Genomic DNA, 17,875 nt, shown 5'->3' on the forward strand with positions numbered 1-17,875 from the left:
CATTAATAAGTGGATGGAAATGGAAGTATTTTACTAAGTCTGTCAAGTTATTTGAGCTCACGTGAGTTAGAGTGTTACAAATTAATTATAGAAATTATGCTAATGGTATTAGCAACCCCAGTTTTAGTGTAAGCAAAGACTTGGAAATAAATGGACTTACAAAGTAAAAATATAGAGAGAAATTTCCTGTGGATACCTTTCCACGTGAGGGGTCACTGGATCCTGGGGTGACTGGATGGTTCTATTTACTTTTCTGAGGAGCCTCCATCCTGCGTTCCACAATGGCTGCACCAGTCTGCACTCCCACCAACCAGGCACAGGGGTTGGCTTTTCTCGGCATCCTCGCCAACGCTCACCTCTGGTCCTGACTGCAGCTGTCCTAGGGTGGGAATGATACCTCCCTGTGGTTCTGACGTGCACTCCCCTGGTGATTGGAGAGCACGTTTTCACACACCTTGGCCCATTTGCCTGTCTACATTTCTTAAGGACTTCAAAGCACAAGTCGGCTGCCAGCAAAGCTTCTTAATCTCACTGGTTACTATGAGCCTCTTTAGTGGAAGAGCCTGATGTCCCGCTGTAACCTGGAGTCTTGATTTGGGCCTCCACGGCGAGGTAGCTGCCTTCCTGCTGTCTGATTGTGATGGATTTTAGTGGGAAGCTGGGAGCTCAAACTACAGTCTCTCCCAAGGTTCACTCTGGTCTTCTGACAATGAGAGGCAAATTCTGAAATTCCCTCACACATGGCAGAAAGAGGAGAGAGAGCCGGTGGGCCAGACATCAGGCATGGGGAAGGTTCTCGCTATCTTGAGTGTCCCCCATAGGCATGTGTTGAAGGCTGGTTCCCCAACTGGGTGTTCTTGAGACTCAGTGTAACCTCCAGGATGTAGGACCTGGTGGGAGGTTTCAGAGCCCCTAGGGCCTGTCCTCAGGGGACCTGGACCTCTTCTTTCTCTTTCTTGCTTCCCAGCAATGAGGTGAGAGGTTTTACTGAGCCAGGCACTTCCGCCATGATGGGCCGCAGCCCACACCACCACCTGAAGCCTAAAAGCAACCGGCCCTTTCAGTCACAGACTGAGACCTCAATGAGCTGAAAGAAATGTTTTATTTTTGTAATTTGCATCTCGGGTGTTCGTTATAGCAACAGAAAGCTACCAGAGCTCTAGTCCTGGCCATTTTAGCTCTGTCACCCTCCAGGAAATAGAGAGATGCCTGGGGTGGCTGGGGGCTTTCCCAATTCTCCCACCCACTCTCTTTCCTAATTCATTTCCCAATTCCTCATTGCCTGTTTCTTCATTCATTCTGCCTCTTACACTGCGCACCCACTGTGTGCAAATATGCAGCCTTACAAAGCATTACTTTCCGAATCTCCGGCTCCATGAGCTTCTTTTAAAGTTCTCTCATCCACGCCTTTTCTGGAAAAATAGACATAGAACTTTATTCTTTGAAAAGTTCCATTGTGTGAACTCTCCCCACCCTGCCCTAGGCCGGCCAGGCCTGCAGGCTCCCTCCTCCATCCCTCCTCCATCTCTGCTCACAGCTCGCTTCCCCTTTACGCTCCTCCCTGGCCACTTCTGCCAACAGGGGCATCTAGCTTGTTCCTTTGCCTCTGGCTTTGCCACTCTGTCAAGGGCTCTCTTTGTGATGAGGGTTATATATAGACGGGTGTCCCATTCCTCTCTGGCATCTCTCTTCCGTCCTTTAAAAAAGAAGTTCTCTCAGCTTCTCTGAGCCACGGTCCAATTCTCAGGCTCGGGATTCCTGTGGCACCATCAGGAGGGGATGCTGTGTGCACTTGGCCATCATTTCTCTGCACGTGGATTCTGCCCATTTCTAACCCACTTCCTGTTTTGCGTGTGGATGTCACAGGTTGCTAGGTGAGTGGTGACAGCAGCAGGGCGTGGGACCAGGCAGCTGCTGGAGACGAAGGCCTGAAACTCAGCAGCCGTGTGGACCTGAGGATGTTCGAGTCTCACTGTTCTGGTGGCCTGGCTAGCAGATGTTGTTTGGATTAGAGACAATGACTGGGGCTGGGCTGAGCTCAGTGGCGGAGCCCTTGCCTAGCATGAGCGAGGCCCGGGTCCCACCCCAGCACCGCAAAAACAGACAAACATGCTAAGTTGGTGCTCATGGGTCGTTACTGCAGTTCGCATTTAACGTCAGGCCACTTTCGGGTTAGCTGCAGCCCTAGGCTGGACGCTGCCCCAGTGGACAATTTTCGATTTCAGTTTCCCAGCCCAAGGGCCACCTTTCTCCCATCTTGGCGGCGGTCTCCCTCCAATTCCAGTTCCGTTTCCCAGAGCAGTAGTTCAACAGCCTTACAGGAAAACGGGGTTCATGGTTACTTTCCTCCCTCATTAGCCAAGAGCAAGCCAACAAATCCCGTTCAGAAAGCTTTGCCTCCCCTCGTGTCCTGCCTGGCTCCCTGGCTTCCTTCTTCAGGCCTTGCTCAACAGTAGCAGAGAGGCTTCCCGGCCACCACCTGACCCAGCACCCACACCCCACCCACACCCCTGCCGCCACCACCTCAGGTGTTGCTTCTAGAGGGGAGGCTCCTGCCTCCGTCCATCCCTAGTCACCAAACCCACCACTGTCTGCACTGACCTTGGTTCTAAAAGGTCCCCACCTACTCACTTCACGGCTGGAGGACCCTCCCTGCTACCTCCTGAAGCCGCCGCTGCTGTCCCCCTAGAGCGGGCAGAGCCAGCTGGACGTCAGGCCCTTGCTCCAACACCCCACCCACCTTTCTTTTGTCCCCTTTCTGTTTCTCCCCTCCCAACCTTTGCTCCCAATTTCTGAATTCCCACTTTTAATTTCCCAAGGTCCTTCTCTTCCTCTCTGTGGGCATTTTGTCCCCGTCCTGTCCTTTGTGCAAACTCAGAACACCAACACACTCCCTGTGAGCTGGCCACAGCTTCGGCGGTTCCGCTGCCCCAGTGCCTTCTTGCCTGCTCTCCCTCTGCTGCCTGGAATCCTTTGTCCTGAGAGGGAAAGAGAGCCTCGTTGACAGCCAGGCGGGCCCTGTCTTACCTGGAGCAGGCCACGTTCCACTCAGGCCCAGGATGCTGTGGAACAACGCAGGTGGCCTCGGATCTGCAGCCTGCCTCTCTCGTACGGCAGCTGGGAGGTGAGGGTGGCCTCCAGGAGTCCCATCCTCAAGGACAGTGAGGGTTCTGCTAGCCCTTCCTGTTACCCTGAGGCCCTCTCCCTGTCCCGCATCTCTCAGGCCACCCTTCCTTGCCACAGGCCCCACCTGGCTGGCTAGTACGCCTCACCATCACCACGGAGTCCTGGGTCCCCTCCCTGAGGGTGGGAGAGGCCTCAGTGTCACTTGCTGAACACTTGCCCTAGGGGCTCCTGGCTGGAGCCATCTGGCCTCCTCTGGATAATTCCTTCCTGCTATTGAGCCCAGGCCGGAGCCTGAGAGCCCAGTTCCCCCTGGAGCTGCGGACTCCCTGTGACCTGCTCCTCACTGGAACCTTCTCTGCAAAGGACCCTTCTTCCCCCTGCCCTCTGCCTTGTAACCACTGTCCCTCCCTGACCCCTGAGAGCTTCCAGAAGGCTGAGCCTCCTCTTGCTGGGCTGTCCAGTCCCGAGGGGCCTGCTTCACAGCAGGTGTGCAGGCCTCTCCTGCAGACTTGCTGAAGGCCCTCGTTCCTGGGTGGGAGTCTCTCCCACCTCTTTCTTCATTCCTGTGAGAAGAAGCAGAAGGGGCCAGCAGGGGCAGCACCTGCTCCAGCTCCCTGTCTCTTCTCCTGGACCTCCTTCCTCCTGCCTCAAACCTGGGATTTCTTTTTGCCTCTGGCTTGAAGATGCTCCCCAGACCCAGCCAGAGCGATGGGCAGCAGTGAGAGGAGCTAGCCCAGGGGGCTTCTCCTCCTGCTATGGAGACTGGGGTTCTGCCCCTCTCCACCTTGCTTGAGGGTGATCCAGGGGCTGGCAATATGGGCGTTCCCCAAGAGCTCATCACAAACGCAGCCTCAGCCCCACCCAGCCCTCCTGAGTCAGAATCTCAGTTTCAGCCAGATCGCAGGTGATTTCTGCAGTGAATGTCTGAGAAGCACAGTTCTGGAGCCTCACTTCCGGGCCCAGGTGCCCCCACCCCCACCCCAGGGGCTGGCTTCAGTTGCCACAGAGGGGCCTGTTCCCCTCCACCACCTTCCCCCAGGGGCCCTGACCTCCAGGCCACTGACTCACACAGAAGGCACTGGCCTTCAGCCCAACGCTCTGCAACGTTGGCTCATGGGCCTGAGCTCTAAGGGACGGAAGAGATGGCTGCTGCTGCCTCTGATTCACCCAGGCCCATCTGCAGCCAGGATATAGAAGAGATTCTTTGGATCACATTCTGCATTGAATGAGTCAGGCAGAAGGGGTGTGACCCCTGCCTCACCAGTACCAGCGGTGTGATCCTGGGCATGCAGCTAAAGCTCTTGGGCTGCAGCTTCCTGTCTGTAAAGTGAAGCTAAGCATGGTGTTGACCTCACCTGGAGGTCGTGGGGCTCACCTAAGGTCATCCATCCATCCAGTCTTTGTTGTAAACAGCAGAGGTTTATAGAGTGCTATTTTGTGCCCAGCACCAGTGAACCAAATGGACCAGGGAGCAGGGAGGGACTAAAACCCACGTGTGCTCACATGTGGGCCTGTGGCCATTGAGGGTCTGCTAAGCGGATGATGGATGGATGGGTGCTCTGCAAGTGTGACCAGGCCCCTTGGTCGCTTCCAGACAGAAGGCTGCCCCCATGCACCTCCACCCTGAAGTCAGTTCTGGGTCAAAAAGACACAGCCACTCAGGAGGTCAATGGAAACATTAGAAGACTGTTTCGGTGTGAGGGCCCACTGGGTTTAATGGACACAGAAGAACCAGAGCGATTGTAAAAAGATTCCAGGGCCCAGTGCAGTGGCGCACACCTGTGATCCCAGCGGCTCCGGAGGCTGAGGCAGAAGGATCACGAGTTCAAAGCCAGTCTTAGCAACTTAGCGAGGCCTTGAGCATTAAGACCCTGTCTCTAAAATAAAATATTAAGAAAAGCTGGGGATGTGGCTCAGTGGTTGAGAACCCCTGGGTTCAATCCCTGGTTAAAAAATAAAAAATAAAAAAATCCAGACTTGGAGCACATTGGCCTGAAATAACCAATAATTGAGGCAGGATTAGAGTCGTTTTTCAGGTAGTTTTACAAATTCTTCGTGTGTGTGTGTGTAAAGGTCTTAAGGATGGTAAGCTTTGGGGGTATATTTTCTCAGAGTCAGAGCCTTCTTATTTAAAGAAAGTGGTTGGAACAGCTTAAGATCAATCCCCTGGCTCTTGTCATACCACCAGCCTCCTCTAGGGTACTCTGAGCCTCCCTAGATCATTGCACTTGAGAGTCAGAGGAGCTGCCAGGACCCCACCTGCTGCGTCCTGGACAGGAAACCGAGGCCTGACTTGCCCAATGCTACAGGTGATTCCAGGCAGAGATTGGAGCCCTGGTCTCCTGACCTCCAGCTCAGGGCCCTGCAGCAATCCACACATCCAGGGTCCTGCAGGGGACACCAATAATGGGCTGAGGAGAAAATGCAGCCCACCCCGCTGAAAAGGCCCGTGCTGCCTTGTTCCACCTCCATCCGTGACGGTCAGGAGAGGGCAATCAGTGGGGAGTCTACCCAGGTCAGTGGTCCCCAGGAGCTGGGCTGCAGGGCAGTCAACTACTGCAGCCCTCCCCAGAAGAGATCCTCGGGGTGGGGACTACTCTGTACCCTGATGGGCTGGGGGCCCATGAGCTCCACTCTCTTGTTAAAACTCATGGAGCCGCACACACTCTACACAGGGCTTGTTCTACTCTGCATAAACCATACCTCAACTTTTAAAAATGCAGCCTAAAATGATAGTGGTGACAATCATAACAATAACAATAACCTTGGGTGCCCAAACAGTCCACATTAGGGCCACAACACCCAGGTCTTCAGGACCCGGAAGCATGGGGAGGCGGTCCATCTGCTCCAGTGCGAGGTCTCTGACTACGGACGCCCCTCCCCAGTGGTTCCTTGGCCCAGCATCCTGGACCAGCCTGCTCCAACCCAGACAGGCTTATTGCACCTCCCCACTACCACTGCCATCACTGCCTGGTCACCTGGTCACCGCCAGCCAAATTCCTTGCCCAAACCACATGAATCATGATGCTGACTCCTCAGATTCCTCACCCCTACCCCATCTTGGTCCAGGTGCTCATCTGCCACACCTATGTGACATCTGCCCTTGGAAGGGTCACTGCACCCCAGATCAGCCTATCCAGGGCTTCCTGGGACCACACTGCATGCTCAGTCAGAGTCTTCAAGGGCCTCCTGCCACCAACAGGATTCAGAGACCTCCACAGACCGGCCCAACACACAAGAGTTCCTACATTATCCAAGGACCCCTGCCATCTTACTGCCCCAGACCCAGCTCCAAGCTGATGGTAGCTAAGAGCTGGACCAAGACAAGAGGCAGGAGGTGTAAGGGAAAGGAGAGGAGGAGACGTCAGGGGTAGGTGTGTGTCCCTGAATCCTGAAGCCTCAGAGCCTCCATCTGAATACCTCCAGTGACAGGGAACTCAGCCCCGCAGCAGCCCCTACAGCTTGCCTTATATTGTCTTTGCTTGTGGTATTCACTCCAGCTCTCCCTCCCGCAGGACCCTGGAGGACCTGGAGGTGACGATGGTGATCTCTTTCCTCACGACGTCTCAGCCAGGGCCCATCAGAGCAGGGCCAAGTGTCTCCCACTCATCTGGCCAGGATAGAAGCCTCTTACTCTGTCTCTTTCATGTGGCTCAAAAACAATTCAGTTTTTTACATCCTCTGTTGACTCAAGTTGAGCTTGTTGTGAATGAAACTTCCCAGTGGTTTTGGGGTTCATTGTCATGTTTGTAATAAGCATCATCCTCTGGGCACTTCTGGGAGCCATGTGGTATTCATTGTCCAACCAAGCTGAGATCTCTCGGCCACTAACTACACAACCCTCTCTGTCACCTGAGATAGAGGCATGACTCTCTGGCTGGACAGGACCTACTGATCCCAGAGTGCATGTCTCGGCTTTCATGGAAAGAGAAGCTGGGGGCAGAATGGCACTCCCCAGGCCCACGAGCCCAGGCAGTGCCCCTGTGCCAGGCCATGCTGCTCTGAAGTGGCTCCCTTTCCGGCACACTGTACCTCCCAGTGCCTGCACACTCACCTCTGCTTGGCTGATCATGTGTGGGCAGGTCATTAACAGAGTACGGCCAGGGCTACAGGAATGTGGGAAGCACGTGCTATCCCCGGGTTAGCCTTCTGCACCTGCATCACAGGCAGTTGGTTCTGGAAACCAGAGCGGGCTTGAACCCCACCGAGTCCTCAAATCTCCCTACCCAGAGAGCCCTGATCCCCACCCAAAATAAACAAAGACATCCTGAGCCTTGGGTGGGATCCTGGAGCTTCTAATTGATCCGCTTCCCTGATCAGGGTGCAAGACGACACTGGGCTCAGCTGGAAAAAGGGGTTGGGTGGGAAGGAGATGGTCACCCCAGAGGGAGGTAGACATTGTGTAACTCAGCCCATGGGGCAGCCACGGGGTGGGGACCCTCAGTGCCCCCCAGCTGTCATACATGGTTCTATCATGGACTTGGCTACCAGCTGATCACAAGAGGTTTGTCCTCATGGGCTCATCTCTAAAGGCTCTGTCGTGACCCCTGACCCTGGCCGACGCCTCTCTGCCATCTTGCCATGGCTCTCTGTGTTTGCGTGTGCAAGTCTCTTCGTGATGCTATCCTGAAGTTCTCTCCCATTTTTTTTGCTGCTCTTTTTCTCTAGAATTATTCAGGAAATGTTTACTTGAAAGTTAGTTATACAAACCACTTAAAGCATTTTCTCCAAAGTGCATCCTACAAATAGTATAAACAAGCCTCAATTATAAAATGATACATGAATGTATCCAAATTACAGTGGTTAAGCTGTAATTTTCATTGACAAAGACGTGGTTGGCAGGATGTGCAGATTATTCCAAATTTCATCAAATCAGATGGGAGTGTAATGCCATCCTCTGAATGGAATATTTAGCCCAATGACTAACTGAAAATTGTTCTCTTTCTATTCTAAAACCCTCAAAACCTGCAAAGTCTAGGGAGGTTGGTGACCTCCAGTCGTTCTGCTGAGAAGCCATTAGCTCTATTACCATGGAGACCGAGGAAATAGAAGATTTGGAAAAACCCTGGAGGAGATCAGTGAGTGATTCATGGAAGATTGACAAGGAATCAGCCAAGGTGAGACCTGAGCTGCTTCCAGAAAAAGAGGAAATGCCCTGTACTGAGCAGGAGAGCCAGGATACAGAACCCCGCCGCCACATTCCCCTGCAGAGAAACTCTATCTTCAACCGCACCATGAGACGCAGAAGCCAAGCCAAGGCCAGAGGCACCCCTGAGCGGAACTCCAGCCACCTGGCAGGTCAGTGTCAGGGTCAGAGGTCGCAGCTGCGCCTTCACATCCCGGGAGAGTGATTAGCGTGGAAGATTCTCACGAAATGAAAAGAATAAAAGGCACTGAGAATCACCAGGGGCAGGTCTAATAAGGTGGACCATTTTGAAGCCATTATCTACACAATGTGAATTCCCCCACATTGTGCTGGTCATGAGAGTCTTGACCCCAATGATACAGTGAGGCTGACTTTTACTTAAAAGACTCAACAAACTCTCCTAGCTGCACGTACCTTCCAGGAGGGGACTCTGAGCCCACTGGGGAATTTCCTCAGTGGTCACATTCTATCCTGTCTTCTCCCTGTCACTGTGAGGATCAGAGTTTCTGCTGTCCTGAAAACGAATGAGATTCAACCTTTGGGCTATCTTAGCACCAGGACCCTCTTAAACCAGTTCCTGGCTCATTTTGTCTGCCCAAAACCTATTTGTTGAGCAGAATAAAGCCCAGAAGCCTTTACCCATGGGTGTGTGAGAGCTGCAGACCCCTTCCCTTGTGACCTGCCACCAGGGCTGAGTGGGCAGGGCAGGATTGCACGTGCGGGTGGTCTCCTGGCCCCTGGGGCATGGTGGATGCTGCCAGATGGTGCATTGGAGGTAGAACCCTGCTGAGGTCCAGTCACTCCATGACCTCATCCATAAAAGCTATTCTTCAGTGACCATCAGGTAGCTTTTGCCTTGAGTTAAACTACTTCCAGACAGAGATATAAACAAACAATGTCTGTGATTTCTCTCGATTCTGGGGTTGGTCAGGCCCTGTCTGGCCTGTTTTTCTGACCTCTGCTGTCAGCCAGTGGCTCTTTTGGGGCTGGAAGGCTGGAAGGAGCCTCAGCTCTCTGTGGTTAGCAAGTGGCCAAAGGAGGGCCTCAGCCCCACCCTGGCGTCTCTTCCTCCAGCCCTTCCTCCAGCTCGGGGGCTCGGGCTTCTTCACACGGCAGAGGAGCCTCAGAGGCCAAGGAAGCTGCAGGGCTCCTCGCACTTTCATCAGAGCATCGTGGTCACTTACAGTATGTTCTGTTCGCTAATCAGCTCCCAGGGCCAGCCCAGGTAAAGACCGATGGGGTAGACGGCCCTAACGCTCAATGACGGTAGAACTTGGGTTTGCTGGAACCTCCCAGAAACATTCACAAAATCCTGTGACCAGGACAAAGTGAAGTGAGAGCTACACAACTACGGAAGTACTCTAGTCACCGAGGCTGGTGATGGGGACTGAACACACCCTCTCCACACCCTCTCAACTTTGTGTGCTTGAAAATTTATATAAATGAAAAGTTTAAAACATACTTCACACAGAGAGAAAGTTGGAGTCTCTGCCTTCGGGACCCCATGATATAATGATGTCACTTTCCTGCGAGCCACATGCCAAGGTGGAAAAGGTGAAGAATGAGACTTTTCTGGTGGGGTCTGGAAAGGTTTCCCCAAGAGGAGGGTGTTTTGGAGAGTCTTGAGGGATGAGTAAGGACCTGGCCAGACGGCAGTGGAAGCTAACTGGGTCAAGCACTTGTAGGTTCCCAGGGCTGTGTAGACAGACATTCCAAGGGCAAGCTCACCACACCTACTTTACATATTAAAACAGCAACAGCCCCAAATCACAGCTAGTGAGTGGTTCAGCTCACAATGCAGTCCAGATGCTTCGAGTCCCCAAACCTGTGCAGACAGAGGAGCAGGCTAGAGGGACACTGTCCAGCAGAAATCCAATGCAAGCCACATGGCTTGCTTGAATTTTTCCAGTGGCCACATTAAAAGATTATGAAGAAGCAGGCAAAATTAATTTTAACAATGCATTTAATTTAACCTAATATATTCCAAATATTATCATCATATTGTAGAGTTAACTAATGAGATACTTTACACCCATTTTTTTTACATTGTCTTTGAAATCTGTTGGATATTTTATATCCCAGTCCTATCAATTTATATGCCAACTTTTCATTGGAAATACTTGATCTGGATTTAGATTTCATAAAATGTACAGTCAGAAGAGTAGATCTATAAATTGTTCCAAATATCACTAGAAGTTTCCTAATCACTGAATCAAGTATCAGTTTTTACATTTTTATATGAACTAAGTTGAAGAAAATGGATCGTGCGCTGCTTCAGCCACACCAGCCGTGTTTCAAGCATGCAATGACCACTGATGGCTAGAGGCTATCCTCTGGGGCAGAGTGGGCACGCAGCCCAGCAAGCAGACAGAAATGCATGTGCATCTGGCGAGTGGGGGGGCAGGGTGATTTCTGCAGTGGGAGAAAAGGTGGGTGTGGGGCTGTGTCTGAGAAGATGGTGGAGACAGGGTCACTGGGGAAGAGCCTTAGATTTGCAGACTTTTCAAGACCATCCAGGAATGCTGACCATGATAGGGGATACCTTACCTCCTGTCACCTCCACAGGTACCACTGATGCCCAGCCCAGAGGTACAAGATGCACGGCTTTATGGTCAAAATGAATCCCTCATTTCTCCTCCCTAGAGTTAACTCCACAAGATGGCCCAGCATTGCCTGCCTCCAAATCCAAGGAGAAAACATCCTTTTTCATCTCTCTGATGAGAAAGGACACAGGACGAGGAACGTTAGGAGCAGACAAAACAAGCCGAGGCTGCTCTGGTCCACTATGTAACCAGAAGGCTCGTGCTCTGGGTCCACAGAGTGGGACTCGGATCTGGGAGATGCAGCACACTCCCCTGCTAAATGGGTGCCCTTCAGAAACATGCTCCAGCATTGCCTAATGGGCCCAGGTGGACTTACTATTCAATGTTGAAAGGAACCAGACATCATAAAATCAGTTGAGAAAAGATGACAAGTTGTAGAGGATTTTTGTCCAGTGGAAATGAAAGTCCCAGGGGTTCTGGATTTTTTTTTGTCCTCTAAGACATTACCAGGTTTCCTTCAGGGGGTGAGAGGAGAAACCACCCTCCTCACTGCCCTTACCTCCCCTTCCAGGGCGACAGTCACTGCTTCCCTAATCTTAGAATTGCCTGAAAAGGGGGAGATGAATATTTTCTAACTTGCTCCATTTCTTAAATACCACAGATTCACAGGAAAATGGGAAATCTATAAATGAGCCTCTGACCTTGAATCTTCCCCAGAGCAGAAAGCCTCTCTGGAGAATACCAACGCAGATGGGGCCAGGAGCCCAGAAAACAAGGTAAGAGCTGGCAGGACCTGCTCATGCAAAGATGTGTCAGGCATCAGTGTGCAGAGCCTGGCGGGGTGGGAGGGGGTCGTGTTTTAACAGCACAATTGCTTATGTTAAACACACACACACACACACACACACACACACACACACACCCTCCACTATTTCCTTATTTAAAAATAAAAAGGACCAGGAACAATGCTGCCCACCTATAATCCCAGCTCCTCGGGAAGCTGAGGAAGGAGGTTCAAAAGTTCAAGGCCAGCCTGTGCAACTTAGCAAGACCCTCTCCCAAAATACAAAATAAAAAGGGTTGGGAGTGTAGCTCACTGGTAGAGCACCCCTGGGTCCAACCCTGAGTACTAGGAAAAAAAAAATTTGCTTTGCATGTCTGAGGACCTTGGTTCAATCCCCAGTATGGGAAAATACACACACACACACACACACATACACACACTTTTTTTCTTCCATCACAAAACTGAGAAATTTTAGATATTATGCATATTGAGAAATGGAAGAAAAAAAATGGCCAGAAAGATAAAGGAAGGGGAGGGTCCAGGGTCCTGTACCTCCTTCCAGGGCACACCCCCATATGACCAGGACACTTCCACTAGACCCCTTTCCTTGAATGTTCCACCGTCTCCCAAAGGTGCCACTGGCTGGGGACCAAGCCTTTAATTCATGGGCCTTTGGGGGACACCTCCCCAAACCATGGCAGTCTCTCTGCTTGATTTGTGCTTATAAACGGAGGTTTCATGGTCTAAGTTTAACAGACCAAAAAATACCATCAGCACCACCAGCAAAACCCCACCTGGCGCAACACCAGTGAGCGTAAAGGGCACCAGAGCCCTTATCTCAAGCAGAGCCCCAACGTTTTACCTCCCTGTCTTGTTGTGATCATCTCTATAGTTAGTGTCTTCATCAATCCCATTTTAACTACTCATCAAAGTCGTTTTATGTTACACTAAATGTGTAGATCTTGAGTCTACAGCTTGCGTGGATACTCCTTGTTGAAAATAAAACACACATATACACCCCTTGACCATCAACCAGACCAAGTACACACATGCCCATTGCCCCAGGAGGCCCTGCAGGCCTCTCAGACGTGACCATCTTCTGCCTTCCAACGCCATGACGTTAGTTTCATGGGTTCTTAAACTTCACGCAAATGGGATCACACAGTGTATACCCGTGGTGCCCAATTTATTTTGCTCAACATAATATTTTTTAGATCCACGTGGATGAGATTTTCTCATTTATTGCTAAGAAGTAAGACCACAATTTATTTATCTGCCCATCCTTTTTTTGTTTTTGTTTTGTTTGGGGTGCTGGGGACTGAACTCAGGGGTGCTTGACCACTGAGCCACATCCCCAACCCTTTTTATGTTTTGAGACAGGGCCTCACTAAGTTGCTAAGGCTGGCTTTGAGCTCGTGATCCTCCTGCTTCAGCCTCCCAGATTGCTGTAACATCCCTAGAAGAGTCTTTTTGTGGACATACACCTTCATTTTTCTGAAATACAAATCCAGGAGTCCAATCGCTGGGTCTTAGGGTAGGTGTATACTTAACTTCGTGAGAAATAGCCAAATAATTTCCAAATGTGCTACATGCTTGTACTCTGGTACCCACTCACCAGCAAGGAATCAAAGATCCGGTTACTCTGTATCCTCTGCCGCACTTGGAACCGCCAGTCTTTGTAATCGCACCTTTCTAGTACATTGTGGTTTCTCCCTGTTGTTCCAGTGTGCGTTTCCCTGGTGACCACCGTGTTGAGCACCTCTTCATTGGCCTTCCATGGGTCTTCTTTTGTGTAGTGCCTGTTTATTTGCTGATTATTCATTCCTTATCTTTAATTTATAGTTTTTTATTTATCATATGAAAGTCCTTGGTCAGATAGTCCAAATATATTTCCTACCAGTCTATAGCTTCTTTTGTAATGAGCAGAAAACTTTGATTTTGAGAAAGACTAACTTTGCAATCCTTTTTATTGTTTATCATTTTCTATGTTACCTAGGAAATATTTGACCACATCAAAGACACGAAGCTATTCTGTGTTTTCGCACAGGAATTTATGTGTTCAGCTCTCACGTTCATGTCCCTGTGGTCCATGGGGAGGTCCTGTGGCTCCAGAACCACCTAGTAAAAGGGTCTCTGTCTCCCTCAACGAGTCACACTGATGCCTTTTTAAAAAGTTCCCTGTAGATATGTGGGTCTATTTCTGGACTTGAATTCTGTTTCATTGATCTAATTATCTATCCTTATGCAAATACCAGAGTGTCTTAAATTCTGAAGCTTTTTGCAAAGTCTTGAAGTCTGGTAGTATAAGTCCTCCTACTTTGTTCTTTTTAAAGATAGTTTTGACTATTTTAAGTCTTTCATATTTCCATATACATTTTAGAATTGGTGTGTCAATTCTACCCCCCCCCCCCAAATATCTGCTAAATTTTCAGTTGAAATTGCATTGTTCTCATAGATAAATTTGGGGATCCTTTACACTTAAACACTGGCATTTAAAATCATTTAATCTACAAACACATCTTAGCTTTCCATTTATTTGCTTATTTTAAAAATTAATCCAGCAATGATTCATAGCTTAAAAGCTTTATGTATATTCTAATTAAATTTGTTCCCAGGTAATTTATGCTTTGTGATCCTATTTTAAAAGCCAGTGTTTGTGATTTCATTTGTAAATTGCTTTTGAGCAAAATACATTGGTAGTATGTAAAAATACAATTAATTTTTCCACATTCACCTGGTAACCTGTGGTCATGATGAACTTGGTTATTACTTCTCCTGGTACATCCCTTTGGATTTTCTGTGCACACAGTCATGCCATCTGGGAATACAATTTCACTCTTTCTTTCCAGTCTTCATACCTTCTATTTGTTTTTCCTGCCATATTGCACAAATAAGGACTTCCTTTACAATGCTGAATAGAAGTGGTGACAGCAGATATCCTGGTCTTACTCCCTGGTCAAGGTCACTTTGATTGGGAACATCTGAAGCCTACTCGTACTTTTTCAAGTGAAAGAGGTAATTGTAAGAGTGCTGAACTCTCAGAGAGTCCAAGTGCAAGAGAAAGCTCCTCTTCACAGGAATGGAAAAGGCGTTGAAGCCAGGGCCGCGTTACCCTGTTCTCCAAGGTCACAGGCCCACGTCTCCTTGCTTCTCCGTGTCCTGTTCTGTTCTCCTACCTCTTTCTCAGACCATCTTCTCCTGCCTGTCAGCCTGTGCATGACCTAAATGGCAGCCTTTGCCAGTAGGATCCTTCAACTCGTCTCCCCAGAGTCTGGGAGCTTCTTTTCATTTGTCTTAGAGAAAAAGAATTTCTAAGCAACAGAGTTGATTGGCCATCCTTGAGTCAGATGTACATCTCTAGAACAATAAGCTGAAAGGACCAGGGCAGGATTAAAGGGCCAGTCCCCCTTCCTCAGAGGGAGCTGTGGGAGAATCAAGGAGACGGGGCATTATGTAGAGTCTGGTCTCACACGTGACAATGCCAAGGGTACCTGGGCGAGGGGAGAAGCAGCAGCAGAGATAATGAGTGGGGAGTGGGGCTGTAGAGAAGGATTGGGGTCTTCAAGACCAAGGTGGGTATAGAAACCTATCCCCTAGAGGGTTAGGAGCTTGGGTGGTACTGATATAAGGCGGGTAGTCAGTGCCTCTTTTCAGAGGTTCTGAAATTGTCCACAGCTCACCCAGGGGCATTCTGCAAGTCCTCTTCCACACACCATCAAGCAGTGAGAGTCACAGTGCCACAGGACAGGGTGGCAGGAGAGAGGCACAGTGGTGGTAGAAAGATGCTCTATACAGAGGATTATAGGGGAAGAGAAGTGCTGGGGGAGATGGGGACCAACATTTGTTGAGCCCTGTTATACACACTCTCATTATTCCCAGTTCACAGAAAAGAAAATTCAGTGCCTGGCTAGAGGTTGTACGGCTAATGAGACAGCTAGACCATGAACACAGAGACTCCTGACTCCACTCCCCGGGGTCTCCCATGCCCAGGCCGCCAATGGGGACATGGCCAGCTGATCTTGGCTGTGAGAAGGAGGCTGTCCCTGTTAACCTGGCTGCAGAGGGCAAAGGCCAGAGGCCTAGGGTTCCCTCACCCCCAGCCCAGCGCTGGCCTGGTTCCTCAGAGACCCTCAGCCAAGTCAAGATGTCATAAGTTGGGTCTCTATTTACATAAGTGCGATGTCATGAATCAGGGTTCTAACCCCCAAAATCATCGCATGCCATGAAGACACCAGATTTATTTGAATATATATAATGCTCACTATTTATGTATTTATATATATTATATACATAGTAAAATAGCATGTGCTTTCATAACCTGATATTTAGTATATACAACTAAGTTGCATCAGAAAACTTCATGTGGGCAATTTTCCTGCATCAGCTGAGTGAGCATCAGCCTTCCTTTCCCCGGCAGCACCCGGGGGGAGCTGCAGGAGCTGTCCATCGCTCCGAGGATCCTCAGCACTGAACATCAGTGTCACACCAGAGCTGTGGCCCTAGGTTGCCACAGCTCTGCTCTAAATGGTTGAGCCCTACTCCCTGGTTATCAAATACTGTGACTACTGTCCTGAATCCATCTCAAAAAATGCCATAAGCTCTTTTAATGTCGCCAAAGACTCATGCATGGTACTGTGAGTCTTTGCTGACGTTGGGAAAGGACCAGTGTCCATGCTGGCCATGGCATGTGTTTCAGGAAAACATGTAAGTGGCCTATGAAGTTACCCTGGGGCAGCTGGCCATAGGTTCGTCAGCGTTTGTTTGGGTTGTTCATTCTGAGAGTCCTGCTGTGAGAATCTGTAAATATCGCAGACCAATACTGAAGTAGTTGGGGGCTGCTGTTCCGGGGGTTAGTTCATTTACAAGCCTTCAGGGCAAGAGAGGAGCTGAGGAACCGCAGCCTGACACTGGCCAGTCTGTAGCTCTAGCTGTCAGTTTACAGGAGAGAGAGCAATGGATTAAGACTCCACACAACGCGATCCAAATAGGGGGGTGCACCCCAATTTCTCATCAAACTGCAAAGAAAAAATAAACTAGAGTGGGAGGAAGCCGTTAGAAGACACTAAAGAAAAATGGAGTCTTTACAGGGTGGAAATCTTACTTGAACCCTTTTACAAATGAACGACCTGCGACCTGCGGGGGGGAAGATTAAAAGACAATCGGGGAAGTTTGAACTCAGACTAGACATTTGGTGATGTTAGGGAGTTGTTCATTTCCTTGGGCATCCTGGTGGTGTCATAGTGGGGTTTTAGCTACGTGTAACTCTTCCTGTCTTTTAGAGATACATCTTGAATGTTTTGGATGAAATGATATGATGTCTGGCATTTGCTCCAAAATAATCCAAGCCAGGGAAGGAGTGGGTGGAAGTGGAAGTGAAGGCCAGGAGTTGAGAAGTGTTGGAGCTGGGTGGTGAGTCTTTGGGGGAAATCATTATACTTTTCTGTCTACTTGGGTATATGTTTTTTAAATTTTCCACAATAAAAAGTTTAATTTTTATCGAGTTTATTTTTAAAAGATTAATTATTTTACTTTATTTTTGAGGTGCTGGGAATTGAGGCTGAGCCTTGCACAAGTGCTCTACCACTGAGCTCCACTCCTGCCCACTAAAGCTTATATATATATGATATATTATATATATATATATATATATATATATATATATATATATATATATATATATATATATATATATCAGGGGCTTAAGTAAAGTGGCAAAATCATCAGCTCTTACTGTTGACCATGGCAGCCCCAGGGGCATTGATTCCAGGCTCCTCAAGGGCAGGCCCACACCAGGTTTTGCTCCCTCCTGGGCACCTGGCACAGGTCTGAGACACACTAGAGGAGCTCCGCCCTTGCAAATGATTGACACATGCACACATGCAGACTCCTGAGCAGATTGTGACCTTTGATCTCTTGAAGACACAGCTATGCAGACTGGTCCAGAAATGACCCAGGACTGTGGGGAACAAGGCTCTTACAAAGCCAGGTCACAGTGTCACCAAGACAGGGGACTGCTCCTGCAGGAATGTAGCTCCCCTGACTCAGGGCTCACCTGCCTTGCTGCCTGTTAGAGAAAAACTTTCCTTTTACCTCCTCTGTGCAGTTAGGAGACCAAGTGCCTCCCAGCGAAGGCACTAAGGGAGCCACAGGAAGTGACTTTCTCCTGGCATGCCTCCCCCCAGGTGCTACCTGAGGTCCCCACACAGGTTCCCCCACCACCAAGCTTGTGGACCGTAAGCAAAGGCACTGGCCGGTTGGAAGAATCTCAGGCCCCTT

General features: G+C 49.6%; 1 protein-coding gene across 1 annotated transcript in view; it reads left to right on the plus strand.

Annotated features, from left to right (window-relative positions):
• The first annotated feature begins 8,156 nt into the window (after nt 1-8,156).
• Nucleotides 8,157-17,875, plus strand: part of Ngef (neuronal guanine nucleotide exchange factor) — a 62,908-nt gene continuing 53,189 nt past the window's right edge. Inside the window, exons 1-2 of the mRNA XM_027942032.2 lie at nt 8,157-8,424; nt 11,477-11,591. Coding sequence (XP_027797833.2) covers nt 8,157-8,424; nt 11,477-11,591 — 383 coding nt within the window. The remainder of the gene's footprint in view (nt 8,425-11,476; nt 11,592-17,875) is intronic.

The sequence above is a fragment of the Marmota flaviventris genome, chromosome 11 (assembly GCF_047511675.1).
Source record: "Marmota flaviventris isolate mMarFla1 chromosome 11, mMarFla1.hap1, whole genome shotgun sequence".
NCBI classification, from domain to species: domain Eukaryota; kingdom Metazoa; phylum Chordata; class Mammalia; order Rodentia; family Sciuridae; genus Marmota; species Marmota flaviventris.